The sequence below is a fragment of the Anopheles gambiae genome, chromosome 2, assembly GCF_943734735.2.
Source record: "Anopheles gambiae chromosome 2, idAnoGambNW_F1_1, whole genome shotgun sequence".
In the NCBI taxonomy this organism is placed as follows: domain Eukaryota; kingdom Metazoa; phylum Arthropoda; class Insecta; order Diptera; family Culicidae; genus Anopheles; species Anopheles gambiae.
The window spans coordinates 72718794-72742909 of NC_064601.1; the positions used below are offsets into that span (position 1 = coordinate 72718794).

At 42.5% G+C, this 24116-nt stretch overlaps 4 protein-coding genes and 2 long non-coding RNA genes across 10 annotated transcripts in view; 3 read left to right on the forward strand and 3 right to left on the reverse strand.

The window, feature by feature from the left end:
* The window catches only part of LOC133391060 (uncharacterized), a 162647-nt gene that overhangs the window by 57385 nt on the left and 81146 nt on the right, over positions 1 to 24116 (forward strand). The gene's annotated exons all lie outside the window — the stretch shown is intronic.
* On the forward strand, positions 823 to 3693 carry LOC133391058 (uncharacterized). 2 transcript variants are annotated; one of them, XM_061641134.1, is made up of 4 exons: positions 823 to 1755; positions 1842 to 2232; positions 2315 to 2622; positions 2781 to 3693. In XM_061641134.1, exons 1-4 carry the CDS (start codon positions 1593 to 1595, stop codon positions 3359 to 3361), a joined length of 1443 nt encoding a protein of 480 aa, XP_061497118.1. In that variant the 5' UTR covers positions 823 to 1592; the 3' UTR covers positions 3362 to 3693. The 2 variants fall into 2 exon arrangements, with proteins under 2 accessions (XP_061497118.1, XP_061497119.1); XM_061641135.1 differs by having other exon boundaries at positions 2776 to 3676.
* Positions 3768 to 7218, reverse strand: LOC133391055 (mucin-5AC-like). Its single transcript, XM_061641130.1, has one exon. The coding sequence runs from the start codon at positions 7177 to 7179 to the stop codon at positions 4420 to 4422; it is 2760 nt and encodes a 919-aa protein (XP_061497114.1). The 5' UTR covers positions 7180 to 7218; the 3' UTR covers positions 3768 to 4419.
* LOC133391641 (uncharacterized) lies at positions 8649 to 14585 on the reverse strand. 2 transcript variants are annotated; one of them, XR_009765124.1, is made up of 3 exons: positions 11358 to 11828; positions 8841 to 11274; positions 8649 to 8774 (listed from the first exon to the last, which is right to left on the reverse strand). XR_009765124.1 is itself a non-coding variant. In XM_061647025.1 (3 exons), exon 3 carries the CDS (start codon positions 10859 to 10861, stop codon positions 9827 to 9829), a length of 1035 nt encoding a protein of 344 aa, XP_061503009.1. In that variant the 5' UTR covers positions 10862 to 11274; positions 11358 to 11749; positions 11835 to 14585; the 3' UTR covers positions 8649 to 9826. The 2 variants fall into 2 exon arrangements, 1 of the variants encoding a protein (XP_061503009.1); XM_061647025.1 differs by adding an exon at positions 11835 to 14585 and having other exon boundaries at positions 8649 to 11274; positions 11358 to 11749.
* On the forward strand, positions 15353 to 18065 carry LOC133391629 (uncharacterized). 2 transcript variants are annotated; one of them, XR_009765113.1, is made up of 6 exons: positions 15353 to 15613; positions 15671 to 15981; positions 16045 to 16548; positions 16617 to 16760; positions 17769 to 17861; positions 17923 to 18065. It is a non-coding gene; the product is annotated as an uncharacterized LOC133391629 (long non-coding RNA). The 2 variants fall into 2 exon arrangements; XR_009765112.1 differs by having other exon boundaries at positions 17769 to 17855.
* Positions 16971 to 20759, reverse strand: LOC133391630 (uncharacterized). 2 transcript variants are annotated; one of them, XR_009765114.1, is made up of 7 exons: positions 20533 to 20759; positions 20165 to 20475; positions 19598 to 20101; positions 19386 to 19529; positions 18291 to 18377; positions 17921 to 18223; positions 16971 to 17843 (listed from the first exon to the last, which is right to left on the reverse strand). It is a non-coding gene; the product is annotated as an uncharacterized LOC133391630 (long non-coding RNA). The 2 variants fall into 2 exon arrangements; XR_009765115.1 differs by having other exon boundaries at positions 18285 to 18377.

A 24116-nucleotide genomic window follows, 5' to 3' on the forward strand; every position in this document is an offset into this window, starting at 1 on the left:
GGGATCGCACGTGTACATCTTGGCTTGTACGTCGTGGCTTTGTGATGAGCGGGTCGATCCGAACTTACCGGGTCAGAGTCATCCGTAAGTGACCAGTAGTCGTTCGGGTCGACCCGGAAGGTACAAGTAGGTAAAGTAGGCCCAAGCACCGGGTCGGAAATGCTTATACTTTTATGTACCTACTGATTATTCGGGTTGACCCAAACTCGCTGCACCCACAGGTCGAATTTCATTCCTAAAGTGATCTAGCAACCCTTACTGCAACCATGGTTCGGGATCGATTCCGTGAGACTCCGGATCGTATCGCAAAATTAATCGTATGACCCACCCCAAGTATAGCTGAACCCACAAGAGCAGTAAAGGACAGTTAACACTTTTGTTTGAAACCCGGTTATAAATGCCCGCCTGGCTGGAGGAATTCAAGCGAGACCACCATACAATGCATGCATAAATTATATTATGACATAACATAAACGATAAAATTTTATTATGAGCGTGATTATTACAATCTAAATTAAAATTAATTAATTAATTAATTAATTAATTAATTAATTAATTAATTAATTAATTAATTAATTAATTAATTAATTATGCCTGTCTCGTGGTACAGTCGTCAACTCGTACGACTTAACAACATGCTCGTCATGGGTTCAAGCCCCAAATAGACCGTGCCGCCATACGTAGGACTGACTATCCTGCTATGGGGGTTTATCCAAAAGTCACTGAAAGCCAACACGACAAGTGGTACAGACAGGCCTTGACCGACAACGGTTGTAGAGTCAAAAGAAAAAAAAAAAATAGTAAAAATAGTAAAATAGCCATATGGTAAACGTTTAATAAATAATATCAAATTTAACAAACCCTGTTTTCCATACAAACGCATGCTTTTAAATTGAACTGTCAACCAAGTATCAAGTGTTCAATTTAAAAGCATGCCAACTAATAAGCGTTCAACTACAGTCAGAATTCAATAGTTTGTATCAGAATACCGGTTTTTTTTTTAATTTCACAAAAATCTTATGGCCTGCCGAGAAAAATTTTTCATTTTTTCATTTTTCATTCATTTTTTTGTATGAAAAAACGTGCCAACTAAAAAGCACATACTCAATAGTTAGCATGGAATCGAAGTTCAACCAATGAGTTCAGATTGTTCTGTTATTTTGTTCTTTTGATCAAATAGCCATTGCCCAAGAGAAATGTAATAATAATTTTCTTTACCTGTGTATCTGGCCTGCATAATTGTGTTGCTTAAAAATCAAAATATTACCCTGGTTTATACAAGGATTCAATGGGTAAATATCTAAACATTACACCTGCTAGTGTTTATCCTGTTACATAAGTAGCTTAAAATAAAGGTACTAAATAGTCCGTTACATAAGAAAATAGAAAATCCTACCTCTTTTCTGGCTTATAAAAACCCGCGCAATTTATGTTTGTGTCAATACGATTCGGGCAGTCGTTTCACTCGGTGTTGTTATGCGTGCTCTGTACAGTTATAAATTTTGTGCAATACTGTTATAATACAAGTGCAGAATAATACAAGTGTATATTTTAAATATTCAACGTGCCGTGAATTTCACTCAATCACGACAATGTCGGCCAAAGACAAACGCAAGTCAGGATCCATGTATAGATCCATAGAAGCCAATAATAAAAAGCTTGATGCTGAATTGTTTGGAGAGAGTAGTGAAGCTGGGCCAAGTAATATTCAGACAGCTACGTCAAATGTAGAGTTCAGTGAACACCCGAATTGTGGTAAGTGGAAAATAAAAAAATTAAAATTTGTGACCAATGCAAATTAAACACAATTATAATACTTATTTTTTATCTACTCATTGCAGAGAACCATCCTTGTCCATTTGATGAATACATCTTGCAAGAAGAATACGTCAGTGATTGGGTTACTATCGATGCATTCGACGATACGGAAGTATATGAAGAGGTCAACGAAGATTACGATGAAGCCGAGGAAACTATGCACAGCACACAAGAGTCTCAACACGAGGAGGAACCATTTGATGAGCTTATTCGAAATTGGGCATTAAAAACATACCAAACACATCAAGCTCTAAATGGACTATTAGAAATTTTACGTAAAAAAAATAACTACCAGCTGCCGAAAGATGCGCGCACGTTGCTTAAGACAAGGCAATGTGGAAAAGAAACGTACCCTATAGCAGGGGGAGAATTTTGGTTCCCTGGGGTACGATCGGTTCTCAAGGATCACTTTCGGTAAGAAAGCAATAGTCTTAAATACGATGACTACTTTTTACTAATATTATATGTTTTTTGTCTGTATTTTGTATCTTTACAGCGATGTGCCACCAAGAGTCAGCAAATTTTCGTTGAACTTTTCGATTGATGGACTTCCACTGCACAAGAGCACTCGAAAACAGTTTTGGCCCATATCAATGAGCATTCAAGAAATGCCGGAAGTTCCAGTATTGATGGTTGGCAACTTTTTTAGTGAATCGAAACCAAAGAGTGTTGAGGAATATCTGCGTCCGCTTGTCGACGAGCTAAATGGGTTGATGGATAATGGCATTGTAATAGCCAATAAGCCAATCGAAATACACGTAAGAGCTTTCATCGCGGACTCACCAGCACGAGCATTCATAAAAGGTAAATTATAAAAATCCTCTTAAATTTAATGATACATTTGCTTTCTCTTTATTGGCATAACGTTCTGCGCGAAAAAAAACGTCCCTATATAGGCTTTTGCGACTTATTTACTTATGAGGTGTATTAAAACATATTTTTAAATTTTCTCACAAGTTCAGTTTACTTCAACCACACACATGGTTGCCAAAAATGTACGGTACAAGGAAAATATCACAGCGCACACCGAGTTACATGTTTCCCGGGAATGAATCATCCAGCAAGAACGCATGAAGATTTCGTCCAATCAAATTACGGAGCACATCATCGGGAAAAAACGCCTCTCATGGATCTTAAGAACTTTGACATCATAAAGCAGATTATTATAGCAGATCGTTTGCACCTCTTTGACTACGGCGTAACAAGAACAATGCTGAAAGGATGGAAATCAGGCAAATTAGGAGGGGGTGCCAAGTGGTCTGAAGAAACAATAAGCAAGATTGATGCTTTGCTGAAGGAGGTGGAACTTCCTTTAGAGTTTCATCGCAAACTCCGTTCTGTTGAAGACATTGGATTGTGGAAAGCTAGTGAGTTCCAAATGTTTCTGCATTATCTTCTTATCCCTTTGAAAGTAAGCTCCAGCATGTCAAGAACTGTCTTCGAAACGGTCATAAGGTTTTGGTGCAGGCTGCAAATAGGATATCGGAGCAAAACCCACATACTGCGTCATCAAGTACAGCAAATCTCTCTTTTCCATTTTTGAAAACCAAAACTAATGGAGTAGCATTGCACATTAATCGACAATTAATTCTTTCTCCTGGTATTCAGTCCAATTGGTTTTTGACTCATGATAACTACATAGTTAAATATTGTAGCGCAGAACAAAAAGATTCAACTATAATAATTAATGGGAGAGCATTCAATTATATAACGGAAACCCACTCGTACTATATTTCACCTTTTATGAAGGATATATATGAAGAAAATATAAGTAACCTTCGTACCGATGAAATGGTATTTTTACCCTGGAATATAAAGTGTAAATTAGTAGCTAATAAAACTACTGATAACTGCTTAGTGTTAGTACCCTTTCTCAGGACGTTAACCGAATAAAACATAACAATATATATACATATATACATATATATATATATATAAAGGTATAACATGTAACTAATCTTTGTATTATTATTATATTATTGCAGATCACAGTCCGTTGCACAAATTTTGTTTGTTGTTTGTATACGGTTTACTTATACAAAATAAATAAAAATCCAATGAAATGCATGCACTTCCTTATACATCACAGATAGTTTTTGAAATACTTCCTGACAGTTTTTTCTAACAAAATGTTTGTATTTATGTTACAAACTTACAGCCACAAAATTACTTTTAAAGCGTAGCAACCGCATCATAATCTCTTAATTTTACAGATGTTAGTATCATGTTATGAAGCATTTAAGTAGTATTTTGATTGCACATTTAAAGTTAATATAAATTTGTATATGTTAAGGCAAGAATTCAGAATATTTATCATAATAGTTCATATTAGCTATGTCATGAAAAAAACATTACTTATAATAATATGTATAGATTATAATGATAGTAGTGCAGTGCATAATTTTTCGACTAGATTTCAAATAAACTTTGGTATCAATATGAACATCTTATAATAACGCTACTTAAGCTCATAATGATAAGACTAAAGTTTAATTATACATTAATTTAAAAATATTCATATGTACATATGTGACAGCTTATAGACGTTTAGGAATACATAACATATATATACAGGTAAACTATCTTAATTAACTAAATTAACTAACTTAAAAATTTTCTATTGTGACAAGTCGATTTCCTTGAACCCTCCAAATTCAAACGTTGAGTAGCATGCTCCAACTTTGATTTCATAAACTTTTCTACAAAAAGGTCATCGACTTCTATCCCCAAGTGATTTTTTCCGACAGCCCTAAGCAAACGTAATACATGCCGGTAATTACAAAACGGTATTTTTTTTCCACTTGACCCTTTCCAACTGCATGAAGCGAAAAATGCTCTATCAAAAAGGATATCCAAAGCCTCATGTAACCTATTGAATGCATCCTGACTTGTAATATCAGCATCGATTCTTTGTACATAACAAAAAAAAAAGAATTCATTATTTTCCAACTTAGCTTCCAGCTCATCTAGCTGCTGCACGTTGGACACTACAGTAATATTAAATGTATTTACATTCCTTCGAAGTCCTTTCATAGGATTCATTGTCAAGGAAAGTCCATCTAACAGAGCAAGTATTTGAGCATTTCGAGCATCCTGTCTAATAAGCAGCTTTCGGCAAAGCGGACAGCAGCAAGACGGGTGGCTTTCTTCTTGCGGCTGTGTTGCAGCAAAAGCATCATCGCTGGAAATTTCCATCATTGATACAGCTGATGTTGGCTTGAGAACATCTGCGCTGATAATCCTTGCTTGCGGGCGTGTCGCAGCAGAAAAACCACCTCCGGATGCTGCAATGACAGTTGCAGACGACGATAACCGTTGTCCTGCGGAGCATTTAGCCATTCCTGGCGGTTTTGCTGCAGCAGCGACAACACCTCCAGTTGCTGTCACCACCGCTGAAGACGACGTCAACTGTTGCAATCCAGCATCAACAACATTTCCTGGCGGGCGTTCCGTAGCAACAACAACGCCACTGGAAGTTGCTTTTGGTGATGTAGACGGCAACAGTTGTCCTCCGGCGGCAGCGGCAACACTCTCGGCTGTCTCCACCGTTGCAGCCGACGGAAGCCGTTGTCCTCCAGTATGAACAGCAGCAACAACACCACAAGATGCTGTCCCCACTGTTGCAGCCGACGGCAACCGTTGTCCTCTGGCGTGTACAACACTTCCTGGCGGACGTGCAGTAACAGGAACAACACCGCTGGAAGTTGCGATTGTTGATTCAGACGGCAACCGTTGACCTCCGGCGGCAGCGACAACACTTCTAGATGCTGTCACCACCGTTGCAGCCGACGGCAGCCGTTGTCCTCCAACATGGACAGCATTTCCTGGTGGGTGTGTTGCAGCAGCAAAAACGCCTTTGGATGTTGTGTTCGCCAACGCAGATGACGGCAAACGTTGTCCTACGGCATGAACAGAATATCCTTGCGGGCGTGTCGCAGCAGCAAAACCACCTCCAGATGCTGCAATCACTGTTGCAGACGACGAAAACCGTTGTCCTCCGGTGCGTTTAACCCTTCCGGGCGGGTTTGCTGCAGCAGCGACACCTCCGGATGCTGTCACTATCGTTGAAGCCAATGGCAACTGTTGTCCTCCGGCGGCAGCGACAACACTCCTGGATGCTGTCACCACCGTTGCAGCCGACGGAAGCCGTTGTCCTCCAGCATGAACAGCAGCTACAGCACCTCCAGATGCTGTCCCCACTGTTGCAGCCGACGGCAACCGTTGCCCTCCGGCGGCAGCGACAACACTCCTGGATGCTGTCTCCACCGTTGCAGCCGACGGAAGCCGTTGTCCTCCAGCATGAACAGCAGCTACAGCACCTCCAGATGCTGTCCCCACTGTTGCAGCCGACGGCAGCCGTTGCCCTCCGGCGGCAGCGACAACACCTCTGGATGCGGTCACCATCGTTGCAGCCGACGGCAACCGTTGTCCTCTAGCGTGTACCACACTTCTTGGCAGACGTGCTGCAACAGTATCAACACCGCTGGAAGTTGCGTTTGGTGATCCAGGCTGCAACCGTTGTCCTCCGGCCGCAGCGACAACACTCCTGGATGCTGGGACCACCGTTGCAGCCGATGGAAGCCGTTGTCCTTCAGCATGAACAGCAGCGACAACACCACTGGATGCTGTACCCACCGTTGCAGCTGACGGCAACCGTTGTCCTCTGGCGTGTACAACCCTTCCTGGCGGACGTGCAGCAACAACAACACTGCTGGAAGTTGCGTTTGTTGATCGAAACGGCAACCGTTGTCCTCCGGCGGCAGCGACAACACTCCTGGATGCTGGGACCACCGTTGCAGCCGATGGAAGCCGTTGTCCTTCAGCATGAACAGCAGCGACAACACCACTGGATGCTGCCCCCACCGTTGCAGCCGACGGCAACCGTTGTGCTCCGGCATGCACAACACATCCTGACGGGCGTGACACAACAACACTATCCGGACTAGAGGATGCCATCACCAATGAAGATGATGGAATTTGCTGTCCACCGGCGCAAACAACTGTACCAGCTGGCATCATCGTGGAAGATGTATTTGGCTGCTGCATTGCAACACAAATAACGTTTCTTGACAAACGTGCAAGTGCAGCAGCAACATCATCGGAAACGTTCAACGCCGACGACGGAACAGATGATATTGGTGGCTGTTCATTGGGGGCAGTATGAACCGTAACTGCCGAAACATTACCGCCGGAAGATGTCAACGTATATGATGCAGCAGAAGATGTTGTTAGCTGATTCTCCACGGTACTAACTACTGGAAGCACTTGTACGCACGTAGGGTTTCGCACAACTTCTTCACTGCAAAACATACCAACATCATCTGGATCTTCCGGACGCGCTTGCTTTGTCGGCATAGACATGATGTTGCTAGAGCAAAATAGGTACGTTTTTATTTACTTTTCACATTAACTTTCCTCTAAATATGTTTAACTTACTTTTACTCTTTTAATTGTAGAGATTTCGAAAAAGCGACGTAGAGAAAACTGTGAATAAAACGCTGACAAAATTGCTTGTTGTTCACGACATGAAAATTGAACTGTGAATGTTTACCGCTGTCAATAAAAATAAACAACTATGGCACCGCGTTGAAATGTCACGCACACTGCTAAGCATACCACGCATGGCTCGAAAGAACACAAACACATTGACAACTGCAAAGCGCACCGTGCGTTACGGGTGGGGAGGGGGAGGGCTCGCGCGAGGGTGTAACTCATTCCTCCAAGAGTACCCGTCCGGCAAAATGAGTGTATTTTTTGAGTGATTTGAGTGACGCTGTCGAAATACAGTGTTTCTTCGACCAATCCACGCAAACAATGAGACCCCAAATTTTGAGTGATTCAGGCCGAGGGGTATGAGGAAGCTTGAGGAAGCACGGAGAAACGCGCTGCGATGAGAGTTCGCATTCTGTTTTACACGCGCGCTTCACTAACACCAATACAAATACCGTGCTTTGACGAGCCGTCTGTGAATGTGTGTGTGTGTCTTCTTTCAGCGAGCTCAACAACTTGGAGCTGCTCGTCACATCGTGTTGTCTCGCTTACACTACAGCATCGAACCATCGCTCCGTATGTCCCCCCTCCTACGCGTACAAAACCACCAGTACAGCGCAACGCTTTGTCGGAGATGGTTGTGCGCATTTCGCTCTAAGTCCCGCGCGCAGTGTTTGTGCGTTGATGCGCATTTCGTTATAAGTCTCGTGCGCCGGTGTGTTTTGATAAAGTGTGAAGTGAACAGTGTGTACAGACGCACATGCAGTGCGTGCATCGACAGGTAAGAATTTGCTGAACAGAGGCAACGCAGATTGTCGACAAGTTTCCCGCAGCTTGGCTCGACCCGGTACTTTACAGTATGACGCCATTCGTGAGTATGAAGGATTCTAAATGTGTTGTGAAAGTGTAATTTATGTTTCAATAAAGTGTTTAATGTAACCAAAAATGACCGTGTTTGTGTTTGTTGTTAGAATAAGTGCGTATTTGAGATCATGGCAATGAATGAAAGAAAACGAGAAACGAAAGAAACAAATATCTTTGGATGTGTTGGTAGCATGATTGGAAAGAACACAACACATTGAGAACTGCAGAGCGCACCGTGCGTTCCGGGTGGGGTGAGGGGGAGGGCTCGCGCGAGGGTGTAACTCATTCCTCTAAGAGTAACTGCTAACGGGGGACGGTACTCAAATCACTCAAAAAATACACTCATTTTGCCGGACGGGATGAGTTACCCACTCACGCGAGCCCTCCCCCACCCCACCCGCAACGCACGGTGAGCTCTGCAGTTGTCAATGTGTTCGTGTTCTTTCGAGCCGCATGCTAAGGTAATAGTGTGCGTGTCATTTTTACACATCCATTTTTTATTAGGCTGACAGCGCATCATTCACAAAACCGGCTTCAAAACGTTTACAACAGCATTAGGACAGTGTTATAAATCGATATATGTTACAGTTTACAGGGTATTACTGAAATAAAAAGATAGAAAGTGTAAGTTATTGTGATAAAAAGTTAAACAACCATAAAATTAATACCTTTTTGTGTTTATGTGCAGCAAAAACATCATGTCTTCACCGGGGAACGAAGCGCGTCTAGTTGAAGGAGACCGGGATGAACTGTTGTTTTGTTTAGGCCGGATCCCGGCTTGTATAGATGTGCGAGCAGTTACGCGTTTTGAAGAGGGACAACTAGCCACGGCATCTGCTTCATCAACGGTGTCGGCTGCATTCGGTGGTAGTGTTGCTCTTGTGACACGGCCAACCGGAACAGAGCAACGCAACGATGGACAACAGCCGAGTACGGCTGCAAGTCCAACGGTGCAAGCGACTGCTGGTGGATGTGATACGGTTGTGACACTGCCGTTTGAAATCGTCCGACGCCTTGGTGAGCAGCAACCGACTTCAGTAGCATATTCGCCGTTGCAAGTAGCTGCTGGTGGTGGTGTTACTGTTGTGACACTGCCGTCCGGAACTGTTCGACGCATTGGGGACCAGCAGCCGAGTTCAGTTGTATATTCGCCGATGCAAGCGGTTTCTGGTGGTGGCGTTGCTACTGTGACACGGCCACCCGGTATCGCTCGACGCAACGACGGACTACAGCCGAGTTCAGCTGCACGTTCAACGGTGCAAGCGGTTTCTGGTGGTGGTGTTGCTAGTGTGACACAGCCGCCCGGTACCGTTCGGCGCATCGACGGACAACAGCCGAGTTCAGCTGCACGTTCAACGGTGCAAGCGGCTTCTGGTGGTGGCGTTGCTGTTGGGGCACGGCCGCCCGGAATCGCTCGACACATCGGTGATCTGCAGCCAAGTTCAGCTGCCTATTCGTCGTTGCAAGCGGCTGCCGGTGGAAGTGTTGTTGTTGGTGCACGGCCGCCCGGTACCGTTCGACGCATCGACGGACAACAGCCGAGTTCAGCTGCATGTTCAACGGTGCAAGCGGCTTCTGGTGGTGGCGTTGCTGTTGGGGCACGGCCGCCCGGAATCGCTCGACACATCGGTGATCTGCAGCCGAGTTCAGCTGCCTATTCGTCGTTGCAAGCGGCTGCCGGTGGAAGTGTTGTTGTTGGTGCACGGCCGCCCGGTACCGTTCGACGCATCGACGGACAACAGCCGAGTTCAGCTGCACGTTCAACGGTGCAAGCGGTTTCTGGTGGTGGTGTTGCTAGTGTGACACAGCCGCCCGGTATCGCTCGGCGCAACGACGGACTACAGCCGAACTCAGCTAGATGTTCAACGGTGCAAGCGGCTTCTGGTGGTGGTGTTGCTGTTGGGGCACGGCCGCCCGGAATCGCTCGGCGCAACGACGGACAACAGCCGAGTTCGGCTGCACGTTCAACGGTGCAAGCGGCTGCAGGTGGTCGTGTTGCTGTTGCGGCACGGCCGCCCGGAATCGCTCGGCGCAACGACGGACAACAGCCGAACTCAGCTAGATGTTCAACGGTGCAAGCGGCTTCTGGTGGTGGTGTTGCTGTTGTGACACGGCCACACGGTACCGTTCGACTCATCGAAGGACAACAGCCGAGTTCAGCTGTCCATTCGTCGTTGCCAGCGGCTTCCGGTGGTGGAGTTGCTAGTGTGACACGGCCACCCGGTATCGCTCGACGCAACGACGGACAACAGCCGAGTTCGGCTGCACGTTCAACGGTGCAAGCGGCTGCTGGTGGTCGTGTTGCTGTTGCGGCTCGACCGCCCGGAATCGCTCGGCGCATCGGGGAGCTGCAGCCGAGCTCAACTGCCCATTCGTCGTTGCAAGCGGCGGCTTCCGGTGGTGATGATGCAGTTGTGGCACAGCTGCTCGACTCACTCGTGTCAGATGATATGAGTGTTGATGCGGCTGATTCACAATTGCAAAACACATCGGCTTGTTTTAACGAGAACGAGCCGACGGTGTCTGCTGCACAACCAGAACCGACTGGTATTGTCGGGCGACAGCAACCGTTGGCTTCAGCTGTGCTTTTGCGTGACACAGTTGCAGGGAGTTTGGATTCCCCAAGTATGCCATTGCCCTCCGAGTGCCATGGACATAATTGTTGCGTGCGCTGCCGGAATACGCTCATTAGGTTAGATGCTCGTAACGCACAAATTTTGGTTTATACGATGGACATACTTTCCATCGTACAACCAATGCAAGGAACGCGCAGAAATAATCATTTATAATTTACCTTTTATGAATGCTCGTGCTGGTGAGTCCGCGATGAAAGCTCTAACGTGTATTTCGATTGGCTTATTGGCTATTACAATGCCATTATCCATCAACCCATTTAGCTCGTCGACTAGCGGACGCAGATATTCCTCAACACTCTTTGGTTTCGATTCACCAAAAAAGTTGCCAACCATCAATACTGGAACTTCCGGCATTTCTTGAATGCTCATTAATATGGGCCAAAACTGTTTTCGAGTGCTCTTGTGCAGTGGAAGTCCATCAATCGAAAAGTTCAACGAAAATTTGCTGACTCTTGGTGGTACATCGCTGTAAAGATACAAAATACAGAAAATAAAACATATAATATTAGTAAAAATTTACCATCATATTTAAGACTATTGCTTTCTTACCGAAAGTGATCCTTGAGAACCGATCGTACCCCAGTGAACCAAAATTCTCCCCCTGCTATAGGGTACGTTTCTTTTCCACATTGCCTTGTCTTAAGCAACGTGCGAGCATCTTTCGGCAGTTGGTAGTCCGTTTTTTTTACGTAAAATTTCTAATAGTCCATTTAGCGCTTGATGTGTTTGGTATGTTTTTAATGATCAATTTCGAATAAGCTCATCAAATGGTTCCTCCTCGTGTTGAGACTCTTGTGTACTGTGTATAGTTTCCTCAGCTTCATCGTAATCTTCGTTGACCTCTTCATATACTTCCATATCGTCGAATGCATCGATAGTAACCCAATCACTGACGTATTCTTCTTGCAAGATGTATTCATCAAATGGACAAGGATGGTTCTCTGCAATGAATAAATAAAAAAAAAGTATTATAAATGTGTTTAATTTGCATTGGTCACTAATTAAACTTTTTATTTTTGCACTTACCACAATGCGGGTGTTCACTGAACTCTACATTTGACGTAGCTGTCTGAATATTACTTGGCCCAGCTTCACTACTTTCTCCAAACAATTCAGCATCAAGCTTTTTATTATTGGCTTCTATGGATCTATACGTGGATCCTGACTTGCGCTTGTCTTTGGCCGACATTGTCGTGATTGAGTGAAATTCACGGCACGTTGAATATTTAAAATATACACTTGTATTATTCTGCACTTGTATTATAACAGTATTGCACAAAATTTATAACTGTACAGAGCACGCATAACAACACCGAGTGAAACGACTGCCCGAATCGTATTGACACAAACAAAAATTGCGCGGGTTTTTATAAGACAGAAAAGAGGTAGGATTTTCTATTTTCTTATGTAACGGACTATTTAGTACATTTATTTTAAGGTACTTATGTAACAGGATAAACACTAGCAGGTGTAATGTTTAGATATTTACCCATTGAATCCTTATATAAACCAGGGTAATACTTTGATTTTTAGCAATACCATTATGCAGATACACAGGTAAAGAAAATTATTATTACATTTCTCTTGGGCAATGGCTATTTGATCAAAAGAACAAAATAACAGAACAATCTGACCTCATTGGTTGAACTTCGATTCCATGCCAACTATTGAGTATGTGCTTTTTAGTCGGCACGTTTTTCCATACAAAAAAATGAAATTTTTCTCGGCAGGCCATGAGATTTTTGTGAAATTAAAAAAAAACCGGTATTCTGATACAAACTATTGAATTCTGACTGTAGTTCAACGCTTATTCGTTGGCATGCTTTTTAATTGAACACTTGATACTTGGTTGACAGTTCAATTTAAAAGCATGCGTTTGTATGGAAAACAGGGTTTGTTAAATTTCAAATTATTTATTAAAAGTTAACCATATGACTGGTCCAGATCGAACTATTTTTTTTTCTTTTGACTCAACAACCGGTGTCGATCAAGGCCTGGCTGTACCACTTGTCGTGTTGGCTTTCAGTGACTTTTGAATAACCCCCCATAGCAGGATTGTCAGTGTTACGTATGGCGGCACGGTCTATTTGGGGCTTGAACCCATGACGAGCATGTTGTTAATTCGTACGAGTTGACGACTGTACCACGAGACAGGCTTAATTAATTAATTAATTAATTAATTAAATTATTAATTTAGATTGTAATAATCACGCTCATAATAAAATTTTATCGTTTATGTTATGTCATAATATAATTTATGCATGCATTGTATGGTGGTCTCGCTTGAATTCCTCCAGCCAGGCGGGCATTTATTTCCGGGTTTCAAACAAAAGTGTTAACTGTCCTTTACTGCTCTCGTGGGTTCAGCTATACTTGGGGTGGGTCATACGATTAATTTTACGATACGATCCGGAGTCTCACGGAATCGATCCCGAACCATGGTTGCAATAAGGGTTGCTAGATCACTTTAGGAATGAAATTCGACCTGTGGGTGCAGCGAGTTTGGGTCAACCCGAATAATCAGTAGGTACGTAAAAGTATAATCATTTCCGACCCGGTGCTTGGGCCTACTTTACCTACTTGTACCTTTCGGGTCGACCCGAACGACTACTGGTCACTTACGGATGACACTGACCCGGTAAGTTCGGATCGACCCGCTCATCACAAAGCCACGACGTACAAGCCAAGATGTACACGTGCGATTCCGGTTATTGCACCCCGGATTTCGTTTGGCGTCCGCAACCCCATAATCTGCATGTCCGGTATGCTAACCACGGCAGCGAAATTAGCTAGCCGCATATTAAACTATATAAACATAAAACACATTATATGTAGGGGAAAGCGGGGCAAAATGGGCATGTTAAGCAGTTTACTGAATATTCCTTTGAATATGCCATAAAACACAATTTTTCTTTCATTATTGCATGCTTCCACCATTTATCTATGGATTTAAATTGCCACATAGAATGAAAACAACATAAAAACATGTAAATAATGTAAAATAAAAGTTGATGTTTTACGAGAAGCATTTTTGACACGCGGGGTAAAATGGGCATAGCCCTGGGGCAAAATGGGCATATGTAAACAAACTGTGAAACGTCAAAACACTGGGGCAAAATGGGCCACAACAACTGCGCTTAGGTAATGGTCTATGCTTTTGCGCACGTGTCGTGAAATGTATTTTCGTTCTATCTTTTGTTTTGCTGGTCAGAAAAGCCCTTAAAATTCTTCCAAAAATATGTTATCAAAATTAAAACAGTTTTTACACGTTTAAATCTACAAAATCGATTCTTTTGAAGCTGTGTCTGTTATCATTATTGAGGCGACAAATACAACACCATAGCCTCACCAAACGCCATTTGTCAAAAGTATCTGCCCATTTTGCCCCAAGCGTAACTGCCCATTTTGCCCCACGTGAAGCATTTTTGTATTTTATGTGATATTAGTAAAAATACGCATTCGATCGCCTTGCTTTCTTCAGACAAATTGTATAGAAATATCATATCTTTAATAATATATAATGTAAAACTTCAACGCATCCCTGTGACACTGGGTTAAGCTTATTTTCGAAGTGACAAAAATTACATCAATATGCTACTAAACCTTATTTTGCACTTTTCTTGGTTATTTGTTGTGTTAGAGTTATGAAACTTACATGGTGTTCATAGAACACTCTAATGAATACATTTTGAGCATTGGAAAGTATTTTTGTAGTCAAATAATGCTTAAATAGAGGGTGCCCATTTTGCCCCACATGCCCATTTTGCCCCGCTTTCCCCTACAACGATATGTCACGATTTTTATTATTTTACCGGTACACAAGTGGATAGGCGGGGGAGGGAAATGGAATAACTCGGGAATATACCTCGAGGTAAATGGAATAATATACCTCGATGCATGTTGTTGTTATTTACCTTTTTGTTGACTTTGTTAACATGATGTTTACCTCTTTGGCCGAGGTACAAACAGGCATAAATATCACTACAACACTTTGTTTTCCAACACTTTTCATATTTAAATTAACTGTGCACGTCGAAGTAACACTAAACACATTAATACACTTCACTATAACAAGTTTTTGTACACTTTATCACGCAGAATCAAGGAGATTAAAAACATCAACATTCGAAACGTCAAACTTTGCCACTTTGTATGAAGTCAAATGTGGTAGTAAGAATGAGACAGACTGACCGGCAAAAATTGGGTGCAAATAAAAAACGAGTTCTCCAGCTGAAATAGCCGTCGACGCACGCACACAATCACACACGGCTTGTTCCAATACGCTGGGTTCGTTTTGTGTTAGTGACAAGCGCACTCAAAAAGCAAAGCGCGCTCTCACCGCAGCGCGTTTCTCCTTGCTTCCTCAAGCTTCCTCATACCCCACGGCCTGAATCACTCAAAATTTGGGGTCTCATTGTTTGCGTGGTAACTGCTAACGGGGGACGGTACTCAAATCACTCAAAAAGTACACTCATTTTGCCGGACGGGGTGAGTGTCGTTCAACCGCAGTAGTGGAGTGGGTGTGCGTGAGTGACCTTCCTACCCTCCCAACAATGGCACTCAAATTCTCTCATTTTCTCATGCCCTCTCTGTCACATTCGTAGCTCGATCTCCTTCTTCTGGGACTTAGCGTTCTGAGCATGCGGTTTTTGCAACGGCCATTTCGTGCCGCTTCGATCTCATCACCTTCTCTCCCCTCCCACCCCCCTTTTTGATCCACACTTTGGGGCTTGCAAATTTTTGACATGTCAAATGAGAGTGAAGCCAAAATGTAAACAGCAAGTGTTTGCGTGTGCGGCGATCTTGTGAGTATTTTGTGCAAATTATGTAATATTTCTTATAAAAAACGTTTTGTTTTGTAGATTAAACATAAAACTAACCACGACAGTATTATTTAGTTGTGGTGGAAGCCAAAAAAATAGCTTGGAGCATTCAATAAAGCAGGATGAAATTTTTAACCTTCAAGCACGACGCTGACGCTGAGGTAAGGTGTGCTTGTGTTTAATTTCGATGATTGTTTCATTTTAGGATGTGATTTGTGCCATATAACCTTTTCTGACGGGGATTCTTTAGTCGACATCGTCTGCAGCTGTTAAGCGGTGCAGAGGAAGGGGCTCGCTACGACCCTTCCCACACCCGGACGCTTTTTCCGGGGATGAAGGAAATGTTCCCGGTGGGTTGAACTTGTTCTGTTTTAATTGACTGGTTTTAATGTAGGTGACCTTTCTCCCGGTAGGCTATATGCGCAAAATCTAACGGTAACCCGTGTTGTGAACGAATCGGCATATGCGGTGCCGGACACTGTGGAAATTGTACACAACGGGACGATGTCCAGGCACGACACAAGAGTACGATTACATGCAACTGATCTGCTGCAAGGAAAGGATTTCGACGTGTGGAACAAGGATGTGCTGAATGCGTTCCTGATCGATATCACGTGGATAATTCTACTGCGACTATAAGGGATACTTGCTGGATTGTATTCGTGACAGGGCCGGCCAGAAGGGTGTGGGCAAGTTGACGGAAATTGTCGCAATGTACCATAGCGTTCCGGTGATGCCAAAAGACGAAGCAGACTTCTCCAGCTACTTATCCACGCCGAAGGATGAACGTGCTCAGGGCAGCAAACAACTCGCCGGAGCACGGAGCGCGAAAGGCATCGTACGCGCAAGGCTTCATGCTGCTGCGCGAAGCGGATGTATGGCGTTGCTTCCTTGTACTTAAACATATACATCTTTGAGTAAGTACGCTTTGGGGACCGTTATTCCAAGCTTATAATTGTGAAAATATATTTAATATAAATTTCAGGTTGTATGAGTCCCGTAAATGGTCATGCCACTTGAAAACATACGTTCCCATTAGACCTCATCAATAGATCATCTAATAAACGACGGCGCTGTATTGAAAGCGGTTCATGGTAGACCTCAAAACTGGTTAGCACTTGATAAAAAGGTAAGCAAGTGAGTATTCGACAAACGTGCATGTGACCATCTCTGTTCTGTAAAAGTTATTCACAAAGTATGATAACTATGAAGTATCATAATTATGGTAATAATCTTAAAGCTAACTTTGCTACTTATTCATTGCACCAGTTCAATCAATTATGAATATAAAAATTGGTATGTTAAAGGAAAATTACTCATAGAAACTTTTTATAACTTAAACTCCATAATATTTTATATTTACTGATATCCACATTATTTAGAATAATTCATACAACTACCTTAAGCCAAAAAATCAATTACTATCAACATTTACTAGCATTTATGAATTCGCTTATATTTTTCAATTGACTAATAGTTCAGCAACAATCAAAAATAAAAAAAAACCTTATCAATATCAACAAATTCAAAGCAAAAAAATCGTCAAAGGAACATTATTGAACTCTATCTTATTTATCTAATTCTTCTTCTTCTTTCTTGAAAACGTACCACGATTGACACTTTTCACAATGCCTTTCGCTTGGGCAGCTGATTGCGAATTTTTAAATTTCTTTATAAAAAAATCCTCAACAATAGAATCCTCTAAAGCCCTTCCTGCTCCTCCGACAACAGCAAATAGACGGAGGATATTAGAATATTTCCTGAATTCTACCTTAGGCCCGTTGCCTCCCCGTCCACTCCAACTGCAATCTACTATAAATATCCTATTAAATAATAGGTAAAGAACGCGATGCATTCTGCTCTTTGCGTTTGATGCTTTTACCTTCTTCATAAGCCATCCTTTTAAATTATTGAAGCGCTCTGCTGACGCTATGCTTTCTTCTAAGTCATCTAGACCGATCTTGGTTGAAACCAAAGCGAACAAAAAGTATTCTTCATCTTCCATATGCCCATCATCATTTTGGGTTGGTTCAACTTGGCTTTGGCTTTGAGTTTTTAAAATATCGTCCTGTTTCATTCGCACGTCCATCACTGCATTCAAAACTGTCCTTATATCTTTTTTATTTTCCTGCGCTAGTTCTACACAAGGACACTTCTGGGAACTACTCGTCGAAGCATCGGGAGCTCGTCCGACGTTTGATGTCATGATTATCTAAAATAATAGGTACAGGTAAAATCAACTAATTTGTTATGATTTCGATGTATTAACGCTTTGATTCCTTCACTTACAGATTTACCGGAAGCCGAACAACTATTTCACTAACTAATACGAGCTGGAATAGGAAAAAACGTAAATCCGGAACTGATTTTTAGCTACTCAAAACGACGCCACTTGTCGACTTGTTATTGTTCAATAAAACGCATGCAAACCAAATACCTTTGTTGTTTCATTTTGACAGCAGTTGGAATGGGTCGACCCCCATTGTGTGGACTCGCATCAATATATTGATCTAAAAATCAGTTCCGGATTTACGTTTTTTCCTATTCCAGCTCGTATTAGTTAGTGAAATAGTTGTTCGGCTTCCGGTAAATCTGTAAGTGAAGGAATCAAAGCGTTAATACATCGAAATCATAACAAATTAGTTGATTTTACCTGTACCTATTATTTTAGATAATCATGACATCAAACGTCGGACGAGCTCCCGATGCTTCGACGAGTAGTTCCCAGAAGTGTCCTTGTGTAGAACTAGCGCAGGAAAATAAAAAAGATATAAGGACAGTTTTGAATGCAGTGATGGACGTGCGAATGAAACAGGACGATATTTTAAAAACTCAAAGCCAAAGCCAAGTTGAACCAACCCAAAATGATGATGGGCATATGGAAGATGAAGAATACTTTTTGTTCGCTTTGGTTTCAACTAAGATCGGTCTAGATGACTTAGAAGAAAGCATAGCGTCAGCAGAGCGCTTCAATAATTTAAAAGGATGGCTTATGAAGAAGGTAAAAGCATCAAACGCAAAGAGCAGAATGCATCGCGTTCTTTACCTATTATTTAATAGGATATTTATAGTAGATTGCAGTTGGAGTGGACGGGGAGGCAACGGGCCTAAGGTAGAATTCAGGAAATATTCTAATATCCTCCGTCTATTTGCTGTTGTCGGAGGAGCAGGAAGGGCTTTAGAGGATTCTATTGTTGAGGATTTTTTTATAAAGAAATTTAAAAATTCGCAATCAGCTGCCCAAGCGAAAGGCATTGTGAAAAGTGTCAGTCGTGGTACGTTTTCAAGAAAGAAGAAGAAGAATTAGATAAATAAGATAGAGTTCAATAATGTTCCTTTGACGATTTTTTTGCTTTGAATTTGTTGATATTGATAAGGTTTTTTTTTATTTTTGATTGTTGCTGAACTATTAGTCAATTGAAAAATATAAGCGAATTCATAAATGCTAGTAAATGTTGATAGTAATTGATTTTTTGGCTTAAGGTAGTTGTATGAATTATTCTAAATAATGTGGATATCAGTAAATATAAAATATTATGGAGTTTAAGTTATAAAAAGTTTCTATGAGTAATTTTCCTTTAACATACCAATTTTTATATTCATAATTGATTGAACTGGTGCAATGAATAAGTAGCAAAGTTAGCTTTAAGATTATTACCATAATTATGATACTTCATAGTTATCATACTTTGTGAATAACTTTTACAGAACAGAGATGGTCACATGCACGTTTGTCGAATACTCACTTGCTTACCTTTTTATCAAGTGCTAACCAGTTTTGAGGTCTACCATGAACCGCTTTCAATACAGCGCCGTCGTTTATTAGATGATCTATTGATGAGGTCTAATGGGAACGTATGTTTTCAAGTGGCATGACCATTTACGGGACTCATACAACCTGAAATTTATATTAAATATATTTTCACAATTATAAGCTTGGAATAACGGTCCCCAAAGCGTACTTACTCAAAGATGTATATGTTTAAGTACAAGGAAGCAACGCCATACATCCGCTTCGCGCAGCAGCATGAAGCCTTGCGCGTACGATGCCTTTCGCGCTCCGTGCTCCGGCGAGTTGTTTGCTGCCCTGAGCACGTTCATCCTTCGGCGTGGATAAGTAGCTGGAGAAGTCTGCTTCGTCTTTTGGCATCACCGGAACGCTATGGTACATTGCGACAATTTCCGTCAACTTGCCCACACCCTTCTGGCCGGCCCTGTCACGAATACAATCCAGCAAGTATCCCTTATAGTCGCAGTAGAATTATCCACGTGATATCGATCAGGAACGCATTCAGCACATCCTTGTTCCACACGTCGAAATCCTTTCCTTGCAGCAGATCAGTTGCATGTAATCGTACTCTTGTGTCGTGCCTGGACATCGTCCCGTTGTGTACAATTTCCACAGTGTCCGGCACCGCATATGCCGATTCGTTCACAACACGGGTTACCGTTAGATTTTGCGCATATAGCCTACCGGGAGAAAGGTCACCTACATTAAAACCAGTCAATTAAAACAGAACAAGTTCAACCCACCGGGAACATTTCCTTCATCCCCGGAAAAAGCGTCCGGGTGTGGGAAGGGTCGTAGCGAGCCCCTTCCTCTGCACCGCTTAACAGCTGCAGACGATGTCGACTAAAGAATCCCCGTCAGAAAAGGTTATATGGCACAAATCACATCCTAAAATGAAACAATCATCGAAATTAAACACAAGCACACCTTACCTCAGCGTCAGCGTCGTGCTTGAAGGTTAAAAATTTCATCCTGCTTTATTGAATGCTCCAAGCTATTTTTTTGGCTTCCACCACAACTAAATAATACTGTCGTGGTTAGTTTTATGTTTAATCTACAAAACAAAACGTTTTTTATAAGAAATATTACATAATTTGCACAAAATACTCACAAGATCGCCGCACACGCAAACACTTGCTGTTTACATTTTGGCTTCACTCTCATTTGACATGTCAAAAATTTGCAAGCCCCAAAGTGTGGATCAAAAAGGGGGGTGGGAGGGGAGAGAAGGTGATGAGATCGAAGCGGCACGAAATGGCCGTTGCAAAAACCGCATGCTCAGAACGCTAAGTCCCAGAAGAAGGAGATCGAGCTACGAATGTGACAGAGAGGGCATGAGAAAATTTGAGAGCCATTGTTGGGAGGGTACGGCTACACCGTGACGTCACTGAGCGCCTGTTCATATTGGGCTTGTTCTCTGAGTGACGTTTATACCAATAAGCCGAGAACAAGCCGAGAACAAGCCCAAGAAATTTCATACAAATTCTCTCTGAGATTGTTGAGAGGGTAGCGCCACCCGTCCGGCAAAATGAGTGTATTTTTTGAGTTATTTGAGTGACGCTGTCGAAATACAGTGTCTCTTCGACCAATGAGTTACACCCTCGCGCGAGCCCTCCCCCTCCCCACCCGTAACGCACGGTGCGCTCTGCAGTTCTCAATGTGTTTGTGTTCTTTCGAGCCATGCTACCAACACATGTAAAGATAGTTGTTTCTTTCGTTTTTCGTTTTCTTTCATGCACTTATTCTAAAACTAAACACAAACACTGTCATTTTTTATTACATTAAACACTTTATTGAAACATAAAGTATACACTAAAGTACACATTTAGAATCCAATGACGTCATACCGGGTCGAGCCAGGCTGCGGGAAACTTGTCGACAATCTGCGTTGACTCTGTTCAGCAAATTCTTACCTGTGGATCCACGCACTGCATGTGCGTCTGTGCACACTGTTTATTCACTGCACACTTCACCAAAACACACCGGCGCACGAGACTTATAACGAAATGCGCATCAATGCACAAACACTGCGCGCGGGACTTTAAACAAAACACGCACAACCATCTCCGGCAAAGCGTCGCGCTGTACTGGTGGTTTTGCACGCGTAGGAGGGGGGGGCATACGGAGCGATGGTTCGATGCTGTAGTGTAAGCGAGACAACACGATGTGACGAGCAGCTCCAAGTTGAGCTCGCTGAAAGAAGACACACACACATTCACAGACGGCTCGTCAAAGCACGGTATTTGTATTGGTGTTAGTGAAGCGCGCGTGTAAAACAGAATGCGAACTCTCATCGCAGCGCGCTTCTCCGTGCTTCCTCAAGCTTCCTCATACCCCTCGGCCTGAATCACTCAAAATTTGGGGTCTCATTGTTTGCGTGGCATACTTGGCACCCAAAGCTGCGCGTGTATTAGTTCAGGTGTCGACAACTTCCAGGGGTACGAAACTCGTTGCTGTGCGTTTAATTAAAAATTGTGTTAAGAAGTACCTAAAGAACAATTATTGGGAGCAAAATGCCAGCAGCAGATAAACGAGTGAAAATTTTCAATTTAAAGAGGGTAGAAATTATGAACACTTTGCAAGATTTCGAAGAGTTTACGAAATCCTTTGATGCAACCATCGATGCATATCAGATACCAAGTCGGTTGGAACAGTTAGAAGAGTTGGTTAGTGAGTTCACGGAATTACGTAAAGCATTCAACGAAACGGTAGATGATTCGGAAGCGTTCGATATCATGCAAAAAGATCGGCGTGAATTTAACAAACGGTCTTACGAAGTAAGGGCACTTTTTTTTTTTTAATTAGTTCCCATTATGGGGCGTCGAGTGGGTTGAACACTACACAGGTCAACACAACTATTAGTGCAGGAACTCAAAATCATCTGCGCCTTCCTAAGGTTGACCTTCCAAGCTTTGATGGTGAAATAACAAAATGGCTTACGTTCAAAGACAGATTTTCATCTATGGTGCATGACTCGACAGAAATGCCTGAAGTGTTAAAATTGCAATATTTATTATCGGCGCTTAAGGGTGATGCTGCGCATCAATTTGAACACATGCAAATAAGGGCCGATAACTATTACGTGACATATAAGCGTTGCTAAAACGTTATGATAATTCCAAGGTGTTAAAAAGGGAATATTTCAAGGAATTCTATTCTCTAGAAAAAATGAAAACCGACTCGACGGAAGAATTGGCACGTATCGTGAACGAAGCAAGTAGATTAGTCAGAGGGTTAGAACGTTTGAACGAGCCTGTCGACAAGTGGGACACTCCGTTAACAAGTTTATTGTTTTACAAATTGGACAGTAAAACTTTAGTGGCGTGGGAGCAGTACTCGGTGGATTTCAAAACAGATGAATACAAAAATCTAGTGGAAATTTTGGAACAGTGAATATTTTAAAGAGCTCTGCGCAAAATATTTGCATCAATATGCGGCTAATTCGATCATGGTGACCGGCAGGCAGGCGAGAAGAGATGGTAGGAATGTGGCATTACCAGTACAGCAAACGAACAATACATTTAAAGGATATCTCAAGTGTCCACTGTGCAACGAACAGCATCCTTTGCATATGTGAGAGAGATTCGAAAGAGCGTCAGTGATAAATCGAGAGGAGATAGTAAGAAAACATGGCTTATGTTAAATTGCTTGCGAAAGGGACACTCAGCACGTGAGTGTAGATCGACGTATGTGTGCCAGCAGTGTAAAAGAAAGCACCATTCGAAACTGTGTAATATAGGAAGATTATCTAAAGTGGAAGTGGTTCCGTCAACGTCAAGATTAACTGCTACGGCTCAAGCAAATTGTTCGAAGAAAACAGTTATATTGTCTACCGCGCAAATTATAATTCTAGATGTTAACGATCAGCCAAACAAAGTGAGAGCATTACTCGATAACGGTTCTCAATTAAATGTCATCACGGAGAGAGTGGCACTAGAACTCAGATTGAAGAGAGCCCGCGTAAGTGAACAGATAGCTGGTGTGGGTGGAGCTATTATGAGAGTTGCAGGATCAGTTGTGGGTACCATTCGATGACTCACCACTAGTGATGGGTCAAGTAGCACAGTGCTACCACGCACGCACAGCACATCAATATGTGCAAGCACACTTGCACACTAAACAAAATTGTGGTACCACTTTTGTGCAACCGCACAATTTTGTGCAACCGCACGATTTTGTGCAACCGCACAATTTTGTGGCACCGCACAATTTTGTGCTATAGCACAATTTTGTGGTACCGCACAATTTTGTGCCATAGCACAATTTTGTGCTATAGCACATTTTTGTGCTATAGCACAATTTTGTGCTATAGCACAATTTTGTGCGCGAACTATTTTGTGCTATGACGCAATTTTGTGCGCAAGCAATTTTGCGGTAGAGCACAATTTTGTGGTAGAGCACAATTTTGTGATAGAGCACAATTTTGTGGTAGAGGACAATGTTTTGGTAGAGCACAGTTTTGAGCTATAGCACAATTTTTGTGTGCACAGTTTTGCGCAACTGTAGTAAATGTGTTACCACATTGAATGTGCGGTTCTACATTCTCGTGCTACGTCGGTTTGGTTCTGCGGACAGTTTTTGTGATGCCCTTTTTTCAATTGAGCCCAATTGTTGGGCTAGGCACGAAAAATGTGCTGCACATAAACAGTATACTACGCACAGTTTTGGTTTCTTCTGTTGTTTCTTCTGCTGTTC

Excerpts from the sequence above, each read along its gene's own strand:
- LOC133391055 (XM_061641130.1), bottom strand. The coding sequence starts at position 7,179 with ATGTCTATGCCGACAAAGCAAGCGCGTCCGGAAGATCCAGATGATGTT.
- LOC133391641 (XM_061647025.1), bottom strand. The coding sequence starts at position 10,861 with ATGAGCGTATTCCGGCAGCGCACGCAACAATTATGTCCATGGCACTCG.
- LOC133391058 (XM_061641134.1), top strand. The coding sequence starts at position 1,593 with ATGTCGGCCAAAGACAAACGCAAGTCAGGATCCATGTATAGATCCATA. Across the intron at positions 1,756-1,841 it reads CAGTGAACACCCGAATTGTG|AGAACCATCCTTGTCCATTT; the intron begins GTAAGTGGAAAA and ends TACTCATTGCAG. Across the intron at positions 2,623-2,780 it reads AGCACGAGCATTCATAAAAG|TTTACTTCAACCACACACAT; the intron begins GTAAATTATAAA and ends TCACAAGTTCAG.